We start from the raw sequence: 25,608 nt of genomic DNA on the forward strand, positions 1-25,608 counted from the left end.
TATTTTCAAATAAAAATTAAAAATAGACTTGCAAAAAATTGTTCAGAATTTAATAAAACTTGAAATAAATATTAAAACAATAACTAAAATTGAATAATAAGGTAATTTATTTTGGAAAAATTTTATATATCGTAAATGAACAAAAGCTACGCACAAAGATAATTTTTGTTCCTCGTAACGTGTATATAAACGTTCATAAATACAGCATTAAGCAAGCATATGTAAAGTGTATATCAGCAGTTTTATATATATATATGTATATAAATAAGTATATAAGCGTCCGGTAACGAAGCTCAGCCAAGCAGAGCATCGACAAAAAAATTACTCATTGTGCTGTCGTGTTTGAGTGAAAGTAATGAGTAAATGTGTTTTAAAATATTAAATTTCTGATATTAATAAATATATTCAGTGAAGAGAAAAGAATACAAAATTAATATTGAAAGTTTAAATAAAAAATTAACAATTTATAATTTTGTTTAATAAAAGATAAAATTTTTCGTGACGAAAACATTTCCTTTTGTTAGAAGACTTCCCCTTCAGATTATTAATTATTTACAGATACCTCAAACATGTTTTGTGTGAGTATATAAGCCAGTTTTGTACATAAATGATTACATATAGTGTTTTTGTGGTATTGCTGTTTTATGAAATTCAAGATAATGTATACATATATATATTTTTCATTAAAAATGTAATCTATAAAATACAAAGTTAATATAAATATTATTCATTGTTTGTGATATCGAAATAATTTATTAATTTTAATTTATTCGTACCATCTTTTATTTAGTATTGTAACATTCATGTATGTACATACATATGCATCATCCCTTCCTTTTTTAAAAAACATTGATGCGTTGCTTCCTTGTTCGCATGCGGTAATATCTCGTTTTCGTTGGAAGGGTAACAGAAGATAAAAAGCAGAACCCGTTTCTGATTTTATTTTTTACTTCTGCACATTGACATGCAACGAAAGCCAATATAATTAAAATTATAAATAATCCGATGTATATCATTTTATATCTGTTTAATATAAAAAAGGAATAGCACAATAATGTAAAAATAAAAAAGTGAAAATTCAAGTCTGAAATGTGATTAACGTTTCGCAAAAATTATTATGAAGCCTACGCCCAAAAGCATTAAAAAACCTATATTTTCAAAAGAAATACTTTATACTTTATTAGTAACCTGAATACATCTATGATTGAAATTTCTAAATTCCAAGAACGCACAAATCACATACGCTGATATTTTGCCAGGTGCATAATATGTCCCTTATCAACAATAAAAGAAGAGTGGTCCTCCCATAAAAAACATGAGAAAAATAGCTTCAGTTTAACCAAACTTTTAATACCCTTAACACAAATGTTGTTGAGTTCAATATAATCGTTTGTTGTTCAATTATTAAATTTTTTTCAGGTATATTTAAATTTTCATGAAAAAATACAGAATATATTTCAATTTAACGAGGACATTAGAATTTGTAGTGAGACCACCTATCTGTAATTATTTTAGTCGCGGATTTGTTGCATTTAACGCATGTTACTTTCAAATAGTTGACCTTACCATAATTACCTTTTTTTAAAATGCTCTGTTTACCTAAGATTCCACGGATGTCAAGATCGACCTGGTAAAACTGCTAAAAAGAGTTACCAGTCAGGTAACTACAACTAAATCGAAATCTGCTCAGTACTACGGTATCAGTAGTGACGAGTCACTGTGTTAGGAAGATATGCTCTGAGACATTACCTAGGTTTTTTTTATTATTACTGGGCTTAGGTCGTTGATTTCATTGTATACTACAGTTGGTCTACGGAGTAGACCCAAATATCTTTAATATAAATAATTTTTTATAAAAATTAAAATACAATTAAAAATTTAACACATATATAAAGGTGTAATTTTTTAATAAAAAAAAATGTTTTTAATTTTTTTATGTTAAATTACCGACCTAAGTCCACTAATAATAAAAAAACGTATTGAATATTGATCGTAATAACAATTTATTAGACAGAGTCTACCCTATAATGACTTTTATCGCCGTTGTGGTTCTGCGGATGCGTTTCTACTCCACCTTATATGTCAGTTCCCTTGATTGGCTAAGAGAGTTTTACAATCTTACTGACCTGGTATAGCTGTCATTTTGTACAATTAAGAACTTGGTCTAGTTTATATACTTGTCTGGTTGATTCACTTTCACATGAATGGGGGAAACATGCCCGTCGGCGTTGTTAGTACACTGATCTCTAGTCTGTGTATAAACGACGCTACTCCGTAGTAACACATCGGGCCATTATTTGAGCTAAAGTGCGCTTTGGATACAAGGTCGCCACTCCAACCTAACTTAAGATTTCACCTTATACATGTGTATTTATAAATATAATCTCATTTTTGACATTTATTTATCATTGGATATAATCAAAGGATATAATCAATAAATTTTATGTCTTTATTTTATATACAAATTTGTTTGTATAAAAATTATATATGATAATGACACTCGCAGATTCTGCGTTTACCCGTTAAGATATTTAAGGAAGGTAGATATTACGCTTCGCTTGAAAATGTGGAGATTGGTGAATTATTTTAGTGTTGATTAATGATGGGTACAGAAATAACTTTAACAGTGTGACTTTTTTTTCAACTTTCACTATGGGACTCCTAACCCTATTATTATCACTAGAAAAAAGCCATAGGTCAGGCAGCAAAGGCGATTCTGCTACAAATTAGATTAGGATACAGCCAATATTGAATATTTACTTATCGTAAATAAACCATTGACCATAATGACAGCTCTTTACTGTTTGACGTCCAACCGTTTACTTATCACTGCATAGATAATCTTGTTTTATGACTCTATCTTATTAGGTTTTTGAACTTTAGTTCAGCATGATTTCATATTTCTTCATTTTATTGAAGAATTATTCAATTCCTTTTCTTTTTGGTTTATAATTTTTTTGTTGTTGTATCCTGTGGAGATCTATGTATCAGATAACATAAAAAGAATTATAAATACGAATACATGGGTTGGGCAAAGAAAGTGCGAAAGAGTATTGGATTATTTGAGAACAACTGCGGATTATAGATGGGTAAGAAAGCTATCTTTTTTAATAGAATGTAGCGAAAGATCAATTTCATTAAATTAGTGTGTGCATTGGGGCATAAAAACAAATGTACACCATCATGGAAAGTAGATCATGAACATCTGTTAAGGCACACATTGACTTATTTATACGTGACAATTAATTATTTAGCGCGTGGCTATATCCTAATATCTATTAAACTAGGACAGTTATTGCTGCAAGGGTAAGGCGTCACTCTTCTCTGAGTATATTAGGCGCAGACCTATTACGAACCTTGTTATTTTATAACTATAGACCACATTTATTAAATAATATAGCAATAGCTGTGAAAAATTTTTATTATCTTTTTTTGAGTACCATTGATAATAATTTCAAGCAAATACATATGTTTCTATACACCGACTACAATTTATTAAGTGTTCACAGTTCCTTCAAAAATATTACCTTATGTTTTATTTGCTCTTTTTTGTCTGTTTTCTGATCTAGAGATTTGAATAAATTTATTTTTTTTAATTCACTATTTGATAAACTTTTCATAAAATGTTTTCGATATACTGAGTCATTTTTATCATATATAATATGGCGTCATTATTGCGAAAAGTTTTAAACTTTCATATTCCACTTCTGTGATCTCCTTAATTGTGATCAGTGCCTCTATGACTTCATTATTAAATATTGCAGATGTTAAAAGTAACAAATATTTTGTGTTATGCTAATGGTTCAGTATTAGTATTAAAAAAATTGAAATATTTGACATAAGATACTCTTATCATAAAATTGTTTCAACATAAAATATATTTTTTATTTTTTACATAAATATTTAATCAATTTTATATATTATTATTGTGAAATTGCAACTGGGAATGAATATGAAAAATGTAAGTGAATCATTGTTTCATCAACCTTTTGGTCATATGATGATAAATACTATCACTGTTAAAAACGATGTCGTCATCTTATTTGTCTATTTTATGAAAACATTTTTTAAATCGAATTTCCTTTTAAAATGTAAGCTTTGTCTTCTTTCTCATTTATTTTCTTGCAAATTTCTTTAAACAAAATTCATAATATACTATATTTATTTCAACAAATATAGTATAAATACTTTTTAAAAAGTTAAATATTTAAATAGGCGTATATAGTATATACAAAGCGTATTCGAAAATTTGTGTGCTCTACATTGAAAGAAACTTTAATATTTTTAATTTAATTTTTCACATAGTATCCTCCCAACTTGGTAAACTTTTTCCAACAATATTGCAAATTTTTAACACCTTTAAATTTTGTATTTGACTTCAAATTATCTATTTAAGCCAGAAATACTTGTTCACTTGATGAATGCATTTGCCTTCTCCAGCGCATATTAGGTTGATTAATTAATTCATAACGGAATTCATGATTTTTAGTCAAGGTGTCTGCCAATCATTTTTGTTTTCCAAATGCTGAATTTATTGTGCGATTGTTTTTAAGGTAGGAAATCATGACCATAAAACAGTAGCCATAGCTAGAAAGTCTATTTTGATACTTTTTGGTACTCGTAGTATAGTGGTAGATCCACATTTTGTCAATACTTATGTTTTTCTTTATTTAAGCAGCTTAGAGGTTCTTGGTTTAAGGTTAGCAAATCTTATCTAATATGCGGAAAACTTTCTCATACCAATTCTTATTTCCAATCGACATTCCTAAAGCTACAGCAAACACACTGATTTTTATTCAAAGACAATACAATAGCATTTAATGTACTATATTTCATGTTTTCATTAACGGCTAGAGGTTTTGGACAACTAAAACGATCTTTATCAACTGAGTTGATACACCTAAGCTTAAAGCTATTCTCACAATCTTTCACGTTTGCATTTTTCTCATTGTTTTTAAACACATAATTCATATAAAGTCGGCCGATGTAAGAAATTAATAAAAATAATTACTATAGCTATAGTTAGATGTTGTTTCAGGGTTTCATTTTAAAACATCACTCGTAAAGAGATTAACAATATGTTCTCAGTAAACTTTTTTATTTTAATTTAAGATGATAAAATATCCTTTAGTCGACTTTTAATAAATAGCATATCAAGCCATAGTTTCAGGTTTTTGTTTTGTAATTGCTGAAATGATAGAATTTGTTTCGTGATAGGAGCAGACAACTCTTTTTGTGTCATTATATATGTAAGATCTATCAGTAAATTGCTTTCTTTTCCTGCACTGAAAACTTCTGTCTCTTTCAATATTCTCTGCAGAAATGTGAATATTAAGTTTTTATCATAGTTTAAATGAAAAACAGTACAGTAAAAGTAAGATATAATAATAAGACAAAATCCAATTTCACTTATAATTAGTAGATAAGTTTAACTCTGCAGTCTATACTATCCGATTAACATTGTTTTAAGTGAGTTATCTGTATAACGAAATATATCTTATTAACATTTGTGTATCAAAAAAGCATTCTTTTAGACATTGAAATTGTCTTTACCAAATCTCATACATTTCACGACTGCAAGTCTAAACTAAATTTATTTGTGCGTTTAAAATTATATACATTTAAATTGAATTGCATTACATGTATAATGCAATTCAAATCGGTATAACAGAGCTCGGTATAACCTGCAAATTTAGGAACTTGACGAAGTTTATAAAGTTAACAGGGCGGTTCACTTTCACTTAAAAGAGAATAGAAAAGTCGTGTTCTTCTTCGTTGTTCTTACGCTGACCTTTAATCTGCGTATGAACAGCACTAATCCTTGGCAGGTCCTTATTTAAGCTCTAGTGCTTTTTGGGCACAAGGCCGTCACTGTAATCTAACTTAACCTAAAGCTACTTTGGTCACCTTATAGCGACATAAATTTATAAATAAAAACTGTGATTTACAAAACAATCAAAAAAAAAAAGATCTATGAACTCAGTATTATCTCACATTAGTCATTTCATTATCTTATAATGTCATAAATATCATGAAAAGCAATTCGTTACTTAAAGCAGTCCGTAGAAAATATTTAGTAGTTTAGAATAATCTCTTATTTTTCACATTATTAGGACATAAAATTACATAGTCACTAAATAATACCTTGTAGTTTGGCATAAACCATTTAGTCATGTTATAATGCCATAAATTACATGAAAAAACATAGTTTATTCAACAAGTCTTGTAAAGTTCTGAAATTTAGTATTTTCTCCTAAAAACTATTTCAAAAGATATTGACGAACTCCGTGTAAAAGCTTTGTTTTTTAAAATAGTAATTCAATATTATATCTTTTATCATAATAACATAATATAATAACATAAATTTAAGAACATCATAATAACATAAACTTATAAAACAGAAAGTTTGATTTGCAAAATAGTTCCAAAAAAGACCTATAAACTCAGTATTATCTCACATTTCTCATGTCCGTTTTAAAGGCGTAAATATCATTAGAAACCCTTCGCTGCTTAAAGAATAATCTCTAAAAAATATTTAGTAGTTAAAAAATAATCTTTTATAAGCCACTATTCGAGCTCAAGTGGGCTTTGGGCACAAAACTACCATTCCAACCTAACCTAATCTATCTTATATTGACATGAAAAACTATTTGCTACTTAAAATAGTCATTGAACAATATCTACCAGTTTAAAACCATATCTAATAAATCACTTCTTCACATTATAATGATGTAAATCATATGGAAAACTTTCATTTTTAAAGTAGGGCCTAACATTTATACAAACCATATCTTATATTGACATATGCATATGCCATGAAAGTCAGTTTTGGTTTTCAAAATAACTCCTATAAAATAGCAAAGATTTCAGTATTATCTTCTATAACCCAGTTTGTCACCTGTTCATCTAGAACAAAATCTATTTATATAGCATTGGTTGCCTCTTTTGTATTATCCTTGTGAATTTTTTACTTTCGTTTCGAACATCTTTAAAACTCAGCCCTAAAGGTGAACTCTATATACTGAACAATTTGAATATGAATCTCTTGCCGTTGTCTAAACGCAGTGAACTTTTTTTACTTTATAAATACATATGTTCCTGTTCGTCATGTGTGAGTAATTCTAGAATGAGTACATCTGTTCATCATCTCCGTGTGCATATGTATAGAACGTAAAAAACTTATTAAAAGAAAAACAAAAAAAAACATTCCAGACGATGAGAATGCAAACACCAAGTAGTTTTCACCAAAAATACAAAAAAAAATTATTTATTTACGGAGAGATATGCGTATATAGTATATATGGCGTATCGCATGCATTATATACACTTATGTATTGTTTCGCTTATTTACTCGTGCACAGCTCAATTCTCATACATTTTGCTGTTTGCTGTTTTCATTTAATTTTTATTTTTGTTGCTGTTATTGCTATATATATAGATAGATGTGTATGCACATAGTATCAATGCTGATGTATATATAGTGTATAATAATATATTTTTTTTACTTTATAAATGTATAAATGTAATTCTCGATATGAAATAAACTCATCGCATACCTGCCTTTTCATTTCAGGTACAACAGCTAAAATAGCACGAAACACAACAAGCAACGACGAAGAGCGAAGAGCGAAGAAAGAAGACGGGGACGAAGGCTACAACAGTGCCAATTGAAAAGGAAACAGTAAACACAATTTTGGAAAGAGGATAATAACAAAACAAAGCGTAGAAGTAACACAACACTGTTTGTTGAGTACCTTCCCAATCCACTTTTGAAGAAATTACAAGAAATGAAGCTGTGATACAGAACCGAAACAACACATTGTAATAAATAATATTGAGAGTGAACACCAACAACGACACATCGAACCTCCACACTTGATCGGCAACCGATCTGGTTTTTAAAATCGAGTCGTGCAACCAGAGCCATAGCCAGTGTTTTGTATTTAGTGTTTCAAACTACCTAACTACCTACGCAACATTCAGCTGCATACTAAGTAGCTGAGATTTTCGAAATCAAATAAAGGCAAGCAAAGCAAAGCAAAGCAAAGCAACAAAAGCAAAAGCAAACTAGTAAATAGAGAAAAGGCTGTCAGGTTGTGGTTATGCATTGCTCAATGATAAAAACAACAACAGCAACAACAATTTGAAACCTTATAACCAAAGCAAACGGAACGAACTGAAAAATTACAAAATCCAACGTGAAAGTGCGTAAAAACTTCGGAGGTACCGAAGGCAGGCAGGCACCATACAAACGCACTCAGCACGATAGTAAGGAAGTGCGTGTGTCGCATAACCCGAATAAACTGCAAATACAAAATCATTAATTCAACTGACTGACTGACTGACCAGAGAATCAACTAAAATCAAAAACAAAAAACAACAAAAAAAAAAAATAGAGAAAAACTTTAAAAGTTGCGAAGCCCATGTAAAAAGCAAATTAAAGCAAAAATAGCAAATTCCGAAAGTAATGCCATAGCACAAACAGCTGAAAAGAAGCAGAAAAACACCACATACACATACACACACGCACAACAAACAACGCTGTGCTGAGTTTATGCACGTAAATTCGTCGTAGACAAATTAGTGAGTAACATTAAAAAAGAAAAAAGAAAAAAAACAATAAAAAATCAGCAAAATAATAGCAACAGCAGCGCGTGAACAAAGCCCAGTTTATAAGGAAGCCCTGATTTGGTGGTTTTTAGCAATTACGTTATGTATGAAATATAATTTAGGAATTGCAGAACGATTGTGATATTAAACATATTAAACATAAAAAAAAAATAATTAATATAATTAAAAATTGATCACTTATTAACAACGACTGCCAAATCACTAATAGATACGCCCCTCTCTCGAGAATTCTGTGCCAAAAATATTCAAAACTAAACCATACAACATACCTCGCATTATTTAAAAATAACAAAACAAAAGTAAAACTGCAACAATAAAGAATTCCAAATGAAAACTCTACTACTCAGCTCGGATGATATACAAAATTTCAATAAACTTATATATGACACAAAATCTGTACAATTGGCCAATGTGTCAGCGGCACCTGCTGACAGTGGTCAAACGTCATCCTGTAATTTAATGGCTCTACAGTATTATCTGAAGCATCCCAGTAATTATCCAACCCCAACAACAACAGTTCAACTGCAGCGACCACTACAGACAACTGCACAACAATTAGCCACCACACAATCGCACCACCATCAACTTTTAGCGCAATCTCAAACACAGCTGAAACAGTTGCAATTGAAACAACCAACTCTGCATCAACAACATACAAACTATCATCATCATCATCCTTATTACCAGCAATCTACAACAACAACTACAGCTCAAGTTCCAGCACATACAAATTTTCTAACTAAAAATCCTACACAAGGTAGTACCACCAATTATAAACCAAATAACAACAACACACATGTGCATACAGTGCCAGTATATGCATTAAATCAAAATTCAAATTTCTCAGCAGCAAGCTCCAGCACAGGCGGTACTAATTCAAGTCATGCACCTACACAACAATCCAATACAACAACTGGTTCCGGCTTATCACCTCCAGGCGCAACGGTCAGTGCAAGAAATGTACACACAAGCACTAATGCCACCGTCAATGGACGTGCACATGCCGATGCAGTAATGCGTAGCAGTTTGTCTAGTGCAACCAAAAAACTTAGAACGGAACCAGTGTTAACTCAATATGATCAATCGGAGCGACTCACATTTGCTAATAGTCATATTGTTTGGAATGAAGAGCATTGGAAGCGGGTGATTTTCCAAGATGAACGTAAATTTAATTTAGATGGACCAGATGGATTTTCATATTACTTTCATGATCTGCGTAATTATGAGCGCACCTTGTCCCAACGACCTCGTGGTTATTCCGTTTATATATATTTAGTTTTAACTGCCGGCGGGCCTATACATATAGAAATCTCAGCTTCGAAACACAAAACAGAAACATGCATTGAGACAATTCTTCGAGAGCGTACAAATATAGCAACAAAATTAGGTGGAAATACAGATTTCATATTACAAGACCACAATTTTATATCAAATGCCTTACCTAATGCACAAGAGTGGCTTAGTGTAGAGGGTGTTAAAACTCAAAAATGGCCGACAATAGCACATGACTTGAACATAATGGAAAATATCTGGGGTTGGTTAATACGTGAGGTGTATGATGGCGGACGAAAGTTTTCACGTAAAGATGATCTAATATTTCGCATACGCGAAGCTTGGGCACGTCTACCTCTGGATTTAATTTCAAATTTATATAGCACGTTACCAGAACGTGTAACAGAACTATATTATACACGGGGAATTTACACAAATTGTTGACGTTCATTGGGGCAATATATGTTTTGGTCACAAACCAAAAAAGTGATTTCTAAAGCAAGTAAACAACTGAAGCAACGAATCTTTTCAGCAGTAGTTTGGAGGTTAATGGGATTTTTTTATCTATTGTCTGTATAACTTATTTTACGACGACTTCATTGTTCCGTTCCGAACCTACACATGAATTTCAATGGAATAATTAACAAAGTAATTCAATATAATAAATAAGTTCTCTTGAAGATCACCAATTCAATTATTTGCTTTGAAAGAAAATTTTAAGCATAAAGCACCACAATTCAACGTAAATCAAAAATAATCTTCAAAACGAAACATTCAATGAATAAAGACTGACTGCGTTGATTTGATTTTAGTTACATGAATTCTAAATACATAAGCATATACATTCATCTTAGCTCTCTTATATTAATAGATCCATGTTAAACTTTTTAAGTTTCCTACTAAACTTCTGGTTTATATATTTTAATAGTATCTAATTATTTATGTTGGTAGTCACACCCACGTTAGAGATCTCTTTCTCTAACTTCTTTTGAAAAAAGAATTTGAGTGTTGTCTACAATCCTGACTAACTTTTCTTTCGATTTTTACTTTATCTCCAAATAAAATGCTATAGATTCATTGAGACCTGGGAACTTGAATCTGCTACAACACTCTATCAATTTATGTGTAGCTTTAAGATATGTAAAAACAAAAACTCCAAGATAATTAAAATTGTAAAATTATTTTTAAGTTTTAGTTAGTGTTATTGTAGAAACATATTATTTAACATAAAATTCAAAAAAATCTTATCAAAAAGAAAAGATTACAAAAAATTATTAAAAGAATACAAAAAGAGAAGATTTTGTAATATATAATAGCAATCCTGAAATGAATTAAAATTTTTTAATTGTTTGTTTAGTTTTTGGTAAATATATAATTAGCATATATATATAATTTAATCTACTATTATTTTGTTTTTAATTTTTTTTTATATATTTTTGTTACTCAAATTTGTTTTATTTTGTTGCATATAAAACAACTAAAGTATTATTTTTAAGAAAAATATAATAAACAAAATACGTAATAGTTTATACTAAATTTAATATTGAAAATAACTGAAATAAATTAACAAAATTATTTAAAATTAAAAACTACATAAACGTCTTCACTTCCCATTAATAATCTTCATCAAGTGGCCAGAAAATGTGGCTAAAAAATATAAGCTTAAATGATGAATTAGAGCTGTTCGCATTATACGAAATATTTTATATTTGAATTTTACGGCGATGCCTGAATTTGTAGCAAGTTATTCCTCCTTATTTCCTCATGTTTGAAAGATTCGAAAACGAACAGGTCTACTAGAAAAATATTTCTTAATACATACAATAAAAAAGAACTCACTAGTCTCTGATGTATATAATACATATTGTTTGTTTTTTACAAAAGGTACACAAAATCGGATATACACTTTCCTTTGACTTCTGATGAAATATAGTTTTAGATATGTTTGAATGTATTAACAATGTGCATACCTCTTTGGTTTATATTTATTGGACCAAGAAGGATATTAAGAAGATAGTTATTATTAAACTTATACTTATAGGCTGCTTAAAAGTTTTTAAAAGACATCATGGTATTAATTTCCATTTTTGTGTTTAAGAACCCTTAATACAGAGTTTTTCTACAATAATGTTGTTTTTGTCTCTATTATATATTTTTGAATTAGTTGATCTGATTTAATTGCAAAAACGAACTGATCTAGAATGCAGTTTTGTAAAGACTGCTTTAAAAGGCATTTTTAAAAGAATTTTTTAAAAAGACCTTCACGATAGACCGGCGTAAAAGAATTGATCCAAAAATGCTTTATAGAAGAATTAAATTAAAAACTCTTTCTGCACTGTGTTGGCTTATTAATTAATAAGGTTTCCCAATTAAATTCTTTTATAGTTTATTTCTGTTAGTTCATACTTCCACATAACCGCTTGTGGAACGCAGGATAGAGTTGGACGATTGGCAGTTAGATACCCTATGCAGTATCGATTCCCTCCTCATCTTCAGTATGTGCTGATATTTACATACGTAAATATAACTAAATACGTATGTGAAGTAAAAGAGCTTGTTTCATAATTGATATGAATACAATTTAGTGATGTGATTTTGCGACATATAAGTTAACAACTTTCTGCTAATATAAATTAGGTACAAAAAAAGCAGCTATATAATATTAATATATACAACTAACAACATGTATCAATTCAAGAGAGATGTTCAACCCTCCGAGCTTGGTTCCTTAATGAACAGAGACTTATCAGCAAATCAACTTTTATACTACTATTTGCATGAGGCATCTCAATAAAATTATTCGATCTGTTTGCTTATTTTGTTGAGTGCATGATGTTTAAAAAAACATATCGTTTATGTGGTGATGAAAGTGCCCAGCTATAGTGGAACCTTTTAATTCAATGTTTTCATCATTGTAATGTTTTATTTAGACATTTAGATTAATCGTCTTGGGGCCTAAAACTGTTGAAATACTATACGATGAAAAGTATTAAATTTTATATCATCGACTATTCTCATTTCTAGAACTTCGTTGGTCTAAGATATTGTGCATCGAAAAACTATTTTATAAATGCGCTACTTCTTTTCACGCAGATAGAAAAGTAGCAGCTGTACAATACATCAATATCAATACAACTAACATCATGTATTAAGGAGAAATTTAGCTTTTCAAGCTTAGTTTCTTAATGGATAGAGAGCTATCAGCAAACCCACTGTTAGATTACTATAGCCATAAGGTATCTTAATAAAATTGATAGATTTTTTTCTGTTTAATAGAGCCCGACTTATGCGCAGATAATGTAACGTTCCCATATTACTGATACTTTCTATTATTACCGTTAAAACTGTATATTCCTGACAGTATATATAATATGCAATATCACTTGCCATGAATTTCAATTTCAATTGATTGTTTTTATTTAATTTAAGATTGACCATTCTATATTCTATGAATCAATGAGAGTTTGATAATAACTCATCCTATCTATATAAAAATATCGAAAGACTAATACTGTAAAATCTCATTGGGAAACGAAATCTGTTTATGCCTAATTGTAAAAAAAGGATTTTAATTTCTAATATAGCAACTCGTATCTCATTATATTGTCGTTCCACCGTCTTAACGAATAGTGAAATTCCTATGTTAATCTTGACGGATATCACTCATCATAGACGAGTAGCTACGATACATATTTGTGCATTTATATTTATATTTGGCAACATAATAATGCTGAAATATGCTTAGGACTCACTTTTCGCAGGATAATAGTCTGCTGCAATACAGTTTAAGAGTATCCTAAACTTTGTTAAAAATTCCAGATGTTTTAAATTCTAGTTCTTAACAGTAGAAGTCCAAATGGCTTCCTGAGTTCGCCATTATAACCTTACCTTATCTAAAATTTGAGTATTTGATTTTATATAGCTATGTTTTATCAGAACTCTATATGTTCGAGCAATAATTTTTTCTCTATTATTGTATGTATTGGTTGGTGTAAAAAGAAGTATGATTTTTTAATGATAAAAGTTCCTTAGGAAACAATTCAATAAGTTTTTACTTAACGAATATTCTAACATTTGTGAACAGGTTCCTGTCAATGAAAGAAAATTAATAACACCTTAAAAAACTCATTGCTTATTACAAAAATTACCTGAAATGGAGCACATAAATAAAATTTAGATATTTAAAATAAGAAAAGGGAAAATTAATGATACTCTAACAAATTAGTCTTAAGCTTGAATCTATATAGAAAATAATAAATATCTACAAAACATAATATTTGTAATATGCGATAGGAAATATGTGATTTTTGGCTTATGAAAATTTCAAATTTCGTAACAAATACATACATTTATGTATACATACTACTTATAAATAATAAAACAATACAAAATTCTATTCAAATAAAACTATTTGTTTTCATTTTCGTTTATTGTTCGTTGCAAATATTGTATTATATATAAAAAAAATAATAGATCTCAAGACTAAACAGAACAGAATCCACTGATAGTGTGGTATATAAGATATAAGAGCACTTAATTAACATTACATTTGAACACAATACATACATATGTAAGTTTAAGATACAAATAATGTAAAAATTTTATTAACAGTGCTTATTACGTGATAAAAGCTAAAAATGAAAGTCGTAAAACTACACTAGAGCACAATTCAGTTTAGAATGAGAAAAATTAAATAACACAAATATTTGATACTACGATCGTTCTACAAACTTGATTAGAAATACAAAAGTATTTCTAGGAATGTATAAAAAAATGATAAAAAATTTTAAATAAAACATCAAATTCTAAAAATTTTATGCAATATATTAATACACGCAAAAGTGTAGAAGTCTAAACACAACTATAGCTTAGATATGCCTTGTGCTAAATGTTTCGACATATGGCAAAAAATTTTTATTTCACTGTAATTTAATGCCAAGTTACTTGATGCGACATATGACATCTTCTCGCCAATGAATTTGTCGTTTTTTTGAACTAGAAGACAATATTTTGATCTTCACAATCGTTTGTGAAAAATTACCCAGACTACATTAACAAGCTTTTGGCAAATTTCGAGTAATAGTGTAAGTGTAAGAAAATATCGAGAGTATACGCAATAATATTCCAAACATTGTTATTGTAACCATAAATACTGAATACATTCTAGAAATATTAAATTCGCACATGGTAACATGGTACGAACTAAATGGAAAGTACAGTGTCACAACTATCTGCTATGTCGCATGTTACAGCAAAATGTGTGTGACATTAATTTTGTGATTACTTCAAATTACGTTTCAAGAATAAAGTTGCAGAATATTAAAAATTAGTATAGACTTTTAAAAAAAAAGTTGTGCTATAAAAAACTAATTTTAAAACAATACTGTTATAATGACTTATGTTCTAATTGTGCGTAATAAAATATATAAAAAAAATAAGCACAAAAAATTAATTAGAAATGCAAGCTTTTAAGCAATTTGGACTACAAAATGGTTTATCTTGTGACGCTACAAAACGTGCACCAAGCAAGGATTTCCCGCAATTTACATTTGCACATTTAAAACACTGTTCATGCCAACGTAAATCGTTTTTCCAGCCTACACCCTTTTCAGTAGCACCAATAGCTTTTTGGCAACTCTCGCAAACCACAGCAAAATATGCTTTATAGCATTCTAAGCAAATGGGCATATTCGTTTTATCATCAGGAACGTACTGCTCTCCAGCAAGTGGCTTATCGCATTGATAACAACAGAAGTGTTTAATATGGTATGTGCTATTTTCAGCTGCTGTATATTCCTTAGTGAATATTAACTCATCACATGCTTTGCAACGAGGAATTTTTAACTTAATGGCTAAGTCACGTCCACAGTACACTTGACCACCATGAAAGAAGTATACTAAATCAGCTAAAAGTTCGCGACATGTATAGCATTTAAAACAGTTAGGATGCCAAGCAATTTCTCTGCCTGCACGAGCCGCTTTAACAGCAACATCCCCAAATTTAATAGCTTCATCACAATCACGACATTTCATTTCTGGTACTTGAGTTTGATTTAAACCTGAAATTAAAAACGTATTAAATACACATATTATACATATTATTACAATATGCTTAATTAACCTATTTCGTTGTCTGGAAAATTTTTACTTAGATGCATATTTTGCAACATATTTGGTAATGTTACACCGGCCTCCACTGTTGGATACATATTCATGTCTTCAATACCAGGTATGGACTTAAAAATTCCTGAATTAGCATTGATTTCATTATCTGGAGAATTAATAATACTGCCTTGTGGTGTAGTTGATTTAGAATCGAATCCAGAATCATTGCTGCCTGATGCTTTAAGTGCGTCCCGAAAACTATTTGTTTGATTTCCGTAAGCAATTTGTTTACCAAATGGCATATTTTCTATAAAATTTCGAACTTCTCCATATAATTTTGGATCGGTGTGTAAAAGCTGATGAAGTTGATGAAGCGGCATTAAAAGTTCACAATCGTTATACACAATATCTTTTTCATCAAGTACATTAAACAATCGTTCGTAATATGGAGCATTTAAAAAAACACTTTGTACTGCTGTTTTGTCAACTCCTATCGCACTTAATTTATTTTTCGTTGGCAAACTAAGGGCGGATTCATTAGAAAAATTTGGTATTAATGGTGATTGCGAAATAACCATAGGAACCATTGACTTGCCCACTCGATTACTTTCAAGTAGCACTTTTAGTGGTGTCGCGTTTATAATTTTTGCGAATATCGGGTCTTTTTCATAGTCCACATAGTCTGGTAAATCACAATAGTTTATAACAGGAGAAACACCACCAAATTTAACTTTTCTTAGAGGTGTGTCTTGTCGCATTTGAGCACTTATTCGAGTTTGTACAGGACATTTTAATGGAAGTGGTGAATTAAACAAGTTATTCAGTTTTGCAGTATTTTGATTTGGCTCTTCTAATTTACTACAAATTGCATTCATTTCATTTTTAAATGCTGGATTTTGTAGATATTCTTTGCGGAAATTCTTAATAGGATTCAGCCTGGGATCATAACTCACTTCTATATTTTTGTCCTATTTCAAAAGTACATTAATATATCATTTGATTGAAGTTTATATTATATACCTGTAATGCAGCCAGAACTTTATCATAAATAGCTCCATTTTTTACCAAACTGCATACTGCACTTTTATTGAGACCAGAAAGTTTTTGTTTTGTTTGAGCTGAAATCAAAGGTTCGTTTTCGAAATCGGCAGATGTTTCACATATTGGCGTTTGAAAAACAATAAGATGATTTTTTAAGATAGATGGACTTTCATTGGCAATTGCATTCTTCAATTTGTCTGATGCTAACAGTTCACTCAGAATCACATCGCAATCTGGTACTTCAGCTAATATATGCTGAAAATGTTTATGTGAAGACAGATCTTCCGACTGTGATGCAACTGCCTGTGGCATGTGCGTCACAAATCCTTGATTCAAAACACCTATACGTACAACGTTACCTTGACCGACACAATTTTCACGAATTTTTTGAACATATTGCTGTAATTGCTTAGTCTCTCCATCAGTAAGATTATCGCAAAGTGCCGCATCGAGATCATGTGGTGGTACTTGATATTCGAGTTGCTGCTTACGTTTAACTGCAGCATAACTTCCCGCTACCGGTATCTTTGCAGAGCCAAGCTTCTCCATATAATCTGATACTATATCTGGTTTTGTATTGGGTGGCACCCAATCCAAATGAAGTGGTTGACTTGCAAGTGCTTTAATTTTAATAACTGAAAGAAAATACTCTATTGAATTGAACATATTATTTAAAATTTTATAATACATGCTGGTTTCGAACGGATTTGTCCCAAAATTTCAAACTGTGCCCAGCCAGAAAAGTTGTCGTCGCCACACATATGCTGATCCTTTCGGCATTTACAGTTCCGACACACTTTTCTCCAAAAATGCAAATCTAATCCGGGACATTTATCGCCGCATTCATTACATTTAGAACCAGCTCCCGCTTCATGTCCTAATTTTGATTGCTTAAGTTTTTCTCGCCGATCTTCTAATTTAAGCAACCAGTCCGGTGCCGCTGGTGTCTCTACACAAGAACTGTTGTCCATACTTTGTTCGAATTGCTCTTAACACTTTTGAAATACAGCGTTTGTATTTTAACTATGAATCATAACTTTCAACCCTTATAATTAACTTAATCATTTATATGACAAATAAAAAAAAGAAAATCATGCAAAAATATATAACGTAAAATGAACGCAAACAAAATGTTGATTTGTCAAAATAATATTTTAATGAGTCTTGTAGTCCAAAAAAAAAACGATTATTTACTTGTCATATTGTTATCGAATCTAATTGAAACATGGTTGTATTTTAAACACTTATGTTGCAATAACCATATCAAAGTGTGCACTTCTATTATAGCTACTTATATATAATAAAAATATAAGCAATAGCATGTCTGGCTCAAATTTTTATCAACTGATTCTGTTGTTCTTTCAACTTAGTTTTAATTGTAATATAAATAAAAAAAATGTCGAGCGGAGAGTAGATACAATTATTTGTTAATTAAATTTAATTATGTAAATAAAATGATTAAATTAAATAACTGATTTTGTTTTTCTTTTTATAGATTTACGTTTGAATAAGTTTACCTAGTTAACAATTTAAAATTTATTTTTTTATAGAAGAGGATCGAGGTCTAAAATTAATGAAGGCCTTAATGTTTAAAGACCCTAAAGTTCTTTATATAAAATTCACAGTCAACATTTATACTCGCTGCACAAGTGTTAATAGTTTATAATCATTTTAATATTGTTCAATTTATGTTAGTTTGTTGATATTATACAAATGTTAGTAGTTTGAGAGATATGGAATTGTTTATGAGTATTATCATTTTAAGAGTGCTTAATTTCATAAAATATGTTACAGCCTTATATATTGAATTTTAGTTGGCGAAATATTATAACATAATGCATAATGAATTTACACTATGAACTTTAGCTTTAACAGTTATACTATTAAGGCTATAGTTATGGGTTTTTAATTTCAGATTTGTTGTTGTATTGTACTGCATATATTTATTATATGGATTTCTAAATAAATAATCTTAATGGCAGCTATTAAATAACGTTTTTCTTTTAATAAATTTGCTTCGTTCCAAGCTCAGTATTAGTTTTCGTTATTTATATCATTATTAACACTTCACATTTAGAAAATCTCAATTAGCTATAACTGCACAATTAAAAGTAAGTTTTTACACCATGCCAACTTAATAAAGGAACAATGAGATAAAATTATAAGAACTATATTTATGTAATATAATTTAATTAATTTTTTTCTTTATTATCTTAATTAATTAAATTTTTGGCTAACCATACAACTGTTTCGAGTATTGCCAAATACCCATCATCAGTAGTCTTGGAAATAATTCTTGTATTTAATTATTCATAAATAATTTTTTGAGATTGCACTTACCAGGAATCGAACTAGTGGCGTGCCAAATTTGAAGCTAAGAGTCAGCGCTCCTTAACCAGCTGACCCAAAACCGGGTCAGTTGTGAAAGTTTTATTAACAAATTCACTTCCTGTGTTTATATTAGAACGAAATCATAAACGAGCTGTATGTATGTTTTTATTTTTAAGTGTTTATTATAAGATAAGTGTGGTTTTGTTTCAATTATCTCTTCTCGTATGAGGAATGTCATCAATTGTTACCTAATTACCGGAGGATATAGTTAAATGCGATAATCAAGAGAGTGTAAACGTATAGCAGTATTAAAAGTAAAAGCCAGGTTCATAAATAAATAATCCAACAAAATCTGATTTAATTATTTAAAACATTTTAATATACCCTGTTGTAACACAATTAAAGAGTCATTAGAAATATAAAAACGTGTAAATGTAACAGTATTCTTGATAAACGATTTAACAAATTTTATAGTAGTAGTAAGTTCTTTTATTTTCGATTATTAAGTTATGATATATTAACAGCAATTTTAACTTTTATTTTATTATACATTTTAATAATGTGTAACATAAGAACTACAGATTATTTAAGACAATAACTATTAAGTTGTCTGTCTATAACTATTAAGTTTAAACGCCAATCGAACATAGTGTAAAAATACGTAATAATAAATAATATAATGCTATAATGACAAGAAAATTCAAAAATTCAGTCAATTCAGAAAAAACAATAAAAAGATTTGAGTATAATATAATTATGTGATTATAGTATACGTTAATTTATTATAATTATATAGTAATAACAAAAAATAAAAGAATATATTAATAATGAATTAACTGAAATAGCATAAACGTACTAAAAACATAAACAATAAACGTCAGTATTCTTGATAAATGATTTGACATGGTTATACATGAGCAAATATTAAAACACATATGAAATTTACTAATTTCAAATTATTTTATTTCTTTTTTTAACCATTAAAAAGTAAACTTTGCTGAACATTTTTTCATATTGTCATATTGTTTTATTTTATTGAAACCTAAAAGCGTATTCAAACAACACAAATAATTGTTAACTTGATTGTATTTTTACTCTTTTAGTTCGTTCGATTGATACTGTCATAAAATCAAATTAAAACTACAATCGGATTACATACTTAAATTCATTTCGCACGAAAAATTGACAAAAAATTCCATACAAACAAAATGTTCTGCAATGTTAAAATTTTGTAGAAACTTTTGTATATATAGTTATTTATATCAATTGTTCGTTTGAAATGTATGTTAGTACTAGGTTTAAACTTAAAACATTGAAACTAACACCAAATGTGGTGGTCTATATGAGATATAAATTTTGATTTTCTGTGACAAAACAAATTAGTGAAGCGAGCTTAACGATGAAAATTACAATTACTTGTGCTGTGTGAATAGGCTTTAAAGCATGAATACGGTTTCTTAAACATCGATATTTGACTAAAGTTGTTATTCTAAACAACATTTTTCACTATCTTATGCATCGACACAGACTATACATCAGATTTTAAGTCCAAAACCTGTTTAATCTCCCATTAAATTTCGGCAATTAAGATGATTTAGTGTAAACAAACTAAACTTAAAATAATTTCTATCTTAATATAATTATAATTGATTTTTTCTTTGATAACTTAAATGTGTTCCTCTTTGGTTATTTCTAATATTTGTTGCAGTAAATCATTTTTACGTTTTATTTCATTAGTTCGCTCTTTATATGCCTTCAGCTGTTTCCTCCGCATTTTTCTTTTCGCTTTTTCTGTTTTTCTAAGAAAGTCTTGTTTCTGTTTATTATATTTTCTCTGCTGTTGCAGGTACTTCTCTAACGCATTGAAGGATTTTGGTTTTGTGCCTCTCGACGGTGAACACTTCGGACTTGAAGTATTGGAATATATCTCTTCATCAACTGTAACATCGTTGGATGGTAGAACTTTATGTAAACAGAAAATATATATTAAATGATTTTTTGTAGTAACTATGATTTACTATTTTAATAACAAACTATTATTGTCGCTAAATTATTGCATTTTTTCGTGGTTTAACAATTTTGGAATTTTCCCAAAACGCTAAATGCTTACCATCTTCTTCAATTTCCTCTTCCAATGAATTTTTTATTTCATCTTTAATGGGTTCTTGTGTACACAAAACAAATTCTGGAAGTACGTTGCTGTTGGCTTTAAAGATTTCAATGAGGTCACTGAAAATACAATTGTAAATAAAATTCAAAGTTGTATAACCATTGGCAAGCATACTTACCCTTTATATGGGCGTTCATTACTAACTGGTCTTTTTGCTTTAATACGAGACTTAAAAGTTCTATATAAACTCTTCCACTTGCTCTCTACTTGCGTTGGAGTGAAGTTATAACCATGTTTTCGCATATCCTCCGCTATTTGAGCCCACATTTTTAGTTTAGTCTTAATGCGTATTGAATTGCCTAATTCTGGTTCGTATTTTTTGTAGAGATCAATTAACAATTTGGTTTGGCATTCTCGCCAACTTGCTTTTGCATCTCTCCTACCTTCAAAATTTAAGTTCGCAGCATCGTCTGGTAAAACTTGCTCCATAATGTTAGAATGCTCTGTATTAATTTTCCAATTTTTAATTCGCTATTAATTTATTTTAGAACAAAAAATAGTACCTTCTTCATGCAGTTCAATAAATATTTGTTGTGTGCAGACCTCCACCGCTTCATCTTCATCGGAGAATTCTGTCTTCATTTCAATAAATTCATTTATCATAATTTCTTTTTTTTTAGTTTTGATTACTTAACTACTTTTTATTTCGAAAATACTAATAAATTACTTAAAATATTCACGTAGTATCTGGATTTTACTCTATCTTAACATTTGGAGTAAAAAAGCGCAAATAGTGCAAACACAAATCAAAATCATATGATACTTTCACTCGCAATCATGTTTGAAGGAACAATTTGACAGTATTGAACTTACACACATTGTCAAGCAGAATTATTTTTTTTAAATATATTTACAATTTTAACTTTAATATATAATAAATAAAATAATAATATAAAAATAAAATATATATACGAAATTACTATATGAATGATGATATTTTTAATAAATAATATATAAAATATATTTATAAATATGTATTGATTTATATAGATATATTGAACTTAACTAAAGTAATTACAATATTAATAATTAAAATTAATTTATATTTACAACGAAAAAAAAGTAGAAAAACGTGCATTTAAATAGTTGCCTTTTCAGGTTCTTTCGTAAGTATTTAAAAAAATGTTTAAAACGAACTTATTAAAAATAAGAACTGTTTTAATGATAACTCTTACTTTCACATAGTAACTATTAAAAAAAAATAAAATTTCAAAGTTCACTACAAATAATTCAAAATGTAACTATTAGTGGTATTATTTTTATTTGCATTTAATTTGTCTTAATACAGTTAAAATATGAAATTTATTAAAGAATTATTTGAAAATTTGTTGTATTATTGGGATCGGATTCCTAAAGGAGTTACAGATTCCGCTATATATAAAAATTGTTTAAATCGTGTTAGTGTATAATTGTGAATATGTTAATTTTAATATTTACTTTTTTACTTTGACAAATAAGTTGAACAATAAATTATTTGGTTAGAGAATTCCTTCAGGACTCTTTATATAATCTGCAAAAGAATGGTTAAAATTGTTAGCAACAGATTAGGTTAATAAGCAAAAATCGAAAAATCATTTTTTAAATTAAGAAAATAATAAAATTTGTTATTATTATTAAAACGTTCTGTAGATTATTTATACTCTCAAAACTTACAAATAATGAACGATTGGAAGATTACCACTTAGCTTTTAAATAAAAAAAAAACTGAGTTATTGTAGTAGTATAATAATAGACTATCCTGAGAAATGATAGACTTGCAATTCTGTTTTCCTAAGGATTATCCTGTTTAATTCGACTTATGCGGCGTGATATCTGGTAAATAAGCCTTAGCTACTTATTCAGAGACCCCTCAAAATAATTTAAAATTCAGTGTAGTATGTATATATAAAATAATTTATATTGTAATGTTATTTGTTTTTAAGATTCTAAAACTTATTGTTAGGCTTTAAACAAATGCGATTCAATTAAGACTATTGTTAAATAAAAAAAAAAAACTTTTAAAGTTTTCTGTGCTTAGCTAAGTACCAGTCAAGAATATTGACCTCACTATTGAGTGACCACTGTAATCGCAATAGACATCTAAAGGAACAAACATTGCAAGTTATGTGCAGAGTTTGCAAAGGTGTCACCAAAGGACATACTAGGAGCATATGATAAACTGATACACAATAATAGAAAGAATTTAAGATCATACTTAATACTAGTCAAAAAATAAGCAATGCTCAATTTAGTCAACATATTAGGGTTCGTAAGGGCAACGAAACTGGATAAGATTTTACTCTATATATTAGTAGATGGTACGAAAATGATTTTGAACATTATAAAACTTTATTTACCTCATATTGACATCACAGTTGCAACAAAAGTTCTGCAAATAAGGTCTATGAAAAAGTTTCAACATGAAAATTTATAATAATACAAACTATATGCTGTATAATCACATGAAAAAATAATTATTTTAGAATTGGTTGATCTAGTTCCATTCAAAAAGTGCTAACGGTTTTTTAAATATTAAAAACATTTATTTTAATTATAATGCTGTATAGCAAAGAACCTGTATAACTCTAATATAATAAGGAAACCTAAAATTTATTAAATTTCTTAAAGAAAATACTTTTCCGTTAAATTGAAAGAACTTAATTGTTACATTTAGTAATAATATATATGATTTATTACAATATATTTTTTAATCATTATTACATTAATTTTAATACATTTAATTTATAAGTTAATGTTTACGACAATTTATCTTGTTTTGCATTAAAATTTATTGTTAAAAGGGCGGGTATTTATTTATTTTTGTTTATATTTTTAAATAATTATAAGCATAATCTGATGTAATCTTTATTTGTATAACTTTAAATTTGCATAAATATGCATTAATATTGAAATATTAAATATTTTATAAATTTAATACATAAAAAGTTAATTGGTTTAAATTAGTTTTTAGATATTATACTCTAAGATATATTTATATTGTTTTTAACAATTTCCGTACAAGTATATAAAAAAACGAACAAATCATTAAAATAATTCTAAATATTATTATGTATAAAATATTTATATATACGTGTATATATAGAGAATAGAAAAAATAATTAATTTTTTTAATTCTGCAAATAATGTTTGATTTTTTAATAAACTTAATTAAAAAATATACCATAAATTTTAATTTAAACAACTCAATTCATAGCAATATCAGCCACATTGGAAATTTTTAGTTTTAAAGAATTTAATTAAAATAAAAAAAAAATCAAAAGTCACAATATTTCACTCTTGTGATACATAAAATATTAAAATAAAAATAAATAATTTGCAATGAATTTAATTGATTAGAATTTTTTAAATTTAAAAAAAAATCTATTAATTACTTATAATTTCATTAGTTTGTTTTAAACATATAATATAAATATTATTTTCTATATAAATTTTTTATGGTAATATAATGTATATTTTTATATTTATGTATTATTAAAATTATATATTGTATTAATATATATTTCAAAGCTTATTTATGTATACATCATTTTTAAAGTAATTATTTGCATTTATTTCCATACGTCTTGCTATATAATATATCAAATCATATATATTCAATATGATTTCTTTTCTTTTTTAAATATGTTTGAGTTGAGTTTTTTATTAGATTTTATTGTGCTAAAACCTGCACGAGTTTTTAAAGTATATTTTAAAGTATATATATCTCATTTTTTTTTTAATATTTGTGTGCCCTTTTCTATTTATAAATATTCAAAATTGTTAAAATTTATAATTCTTTATATTTATAAAGTATTGTATACCATAAATACATACCCATACATATATATAGTATATCAATATCTATTACATATATAAATATATACATATATTCTATTTATTGTATATATTTATATATTCTATATATATTTTCCGTATATATATATATATATATTGTACATATATATATTCTATATATATATATTGTACATATATATATTCTATATATATATATTCTATATATATATATATTCTATATATATATATTCTATATATATATATTCTATATATATATATTCTAT

The 25,608-nt window shown here is 28.2% G+C and overlaps 2 protein-coding genes across 2 annotated transcripts; both read right to left on the reverse strand.

Moving 5' to 3' along the window:
* Positions 1-15,013: 15,013 nt before the first annotated feature.
* LOC119679307 lies at positions 15,014-18,413 on the reverse strand. The gene is made up of 4 exons (XM_038091581.1): positions 17,738-18,413; positions 17,029-17,684; positions 16,025-16,976; positions 15,014-15,962 (listed from the first exon to the last, which is right to left on the reverse strand). The coding sequence occupies exons 1-4, from the start codon at positions 18,018-18,020 to the stop codon at positions 15,352-15,354; spliced, it is 2,502 nt and encodes an 833-aa protein (XP_037947509.1). The 5' UTR covers positions 18,021-18,413; the 3' UTR covers positions 15,014-15,351.
* Positions 18,414-20,920: 2,507 nt separating this feature from the next.
* Positions 20,921-22,290, reverse strand: LOC119681593. The gene is made up of 4 exons (XM_038094836.1): positions 22,054-22,290; positions 21,669-21,993; positions 21,491-21,609; positions 20,921-21,342 (listed from the first exon to the last, which is right to left on the reverse strand). Exons 1-4 carry the CDS (start codon positions 22,151-22,153, stop codon positions 21,047-21,049), a joined length of 840 nt encoding a protein of 279 aa, XP_037950764.1. The 5' UTR covers positions 22,154-22,290; the 3' UTR covers positions 20,921-21,046.
* Between the last annotated feature and the right edge of the window lie 3,318 nt (positions 22,291-25,608).

The sequence above is a fragment of the Teleopsis dalmanni genome, chromosome 2 (assembly GCF_002237135.1).
Source record: "Teleopsis dalmanni isolate 2A chromosome 2, ASM223713v2, whole genome shotgun sequence".
NCBI lineage: Eukaryota > Metazoa > Arthropoda > Insecta > Diptera > Diopsidae > Teleopsis > Teleopsis dalmanni.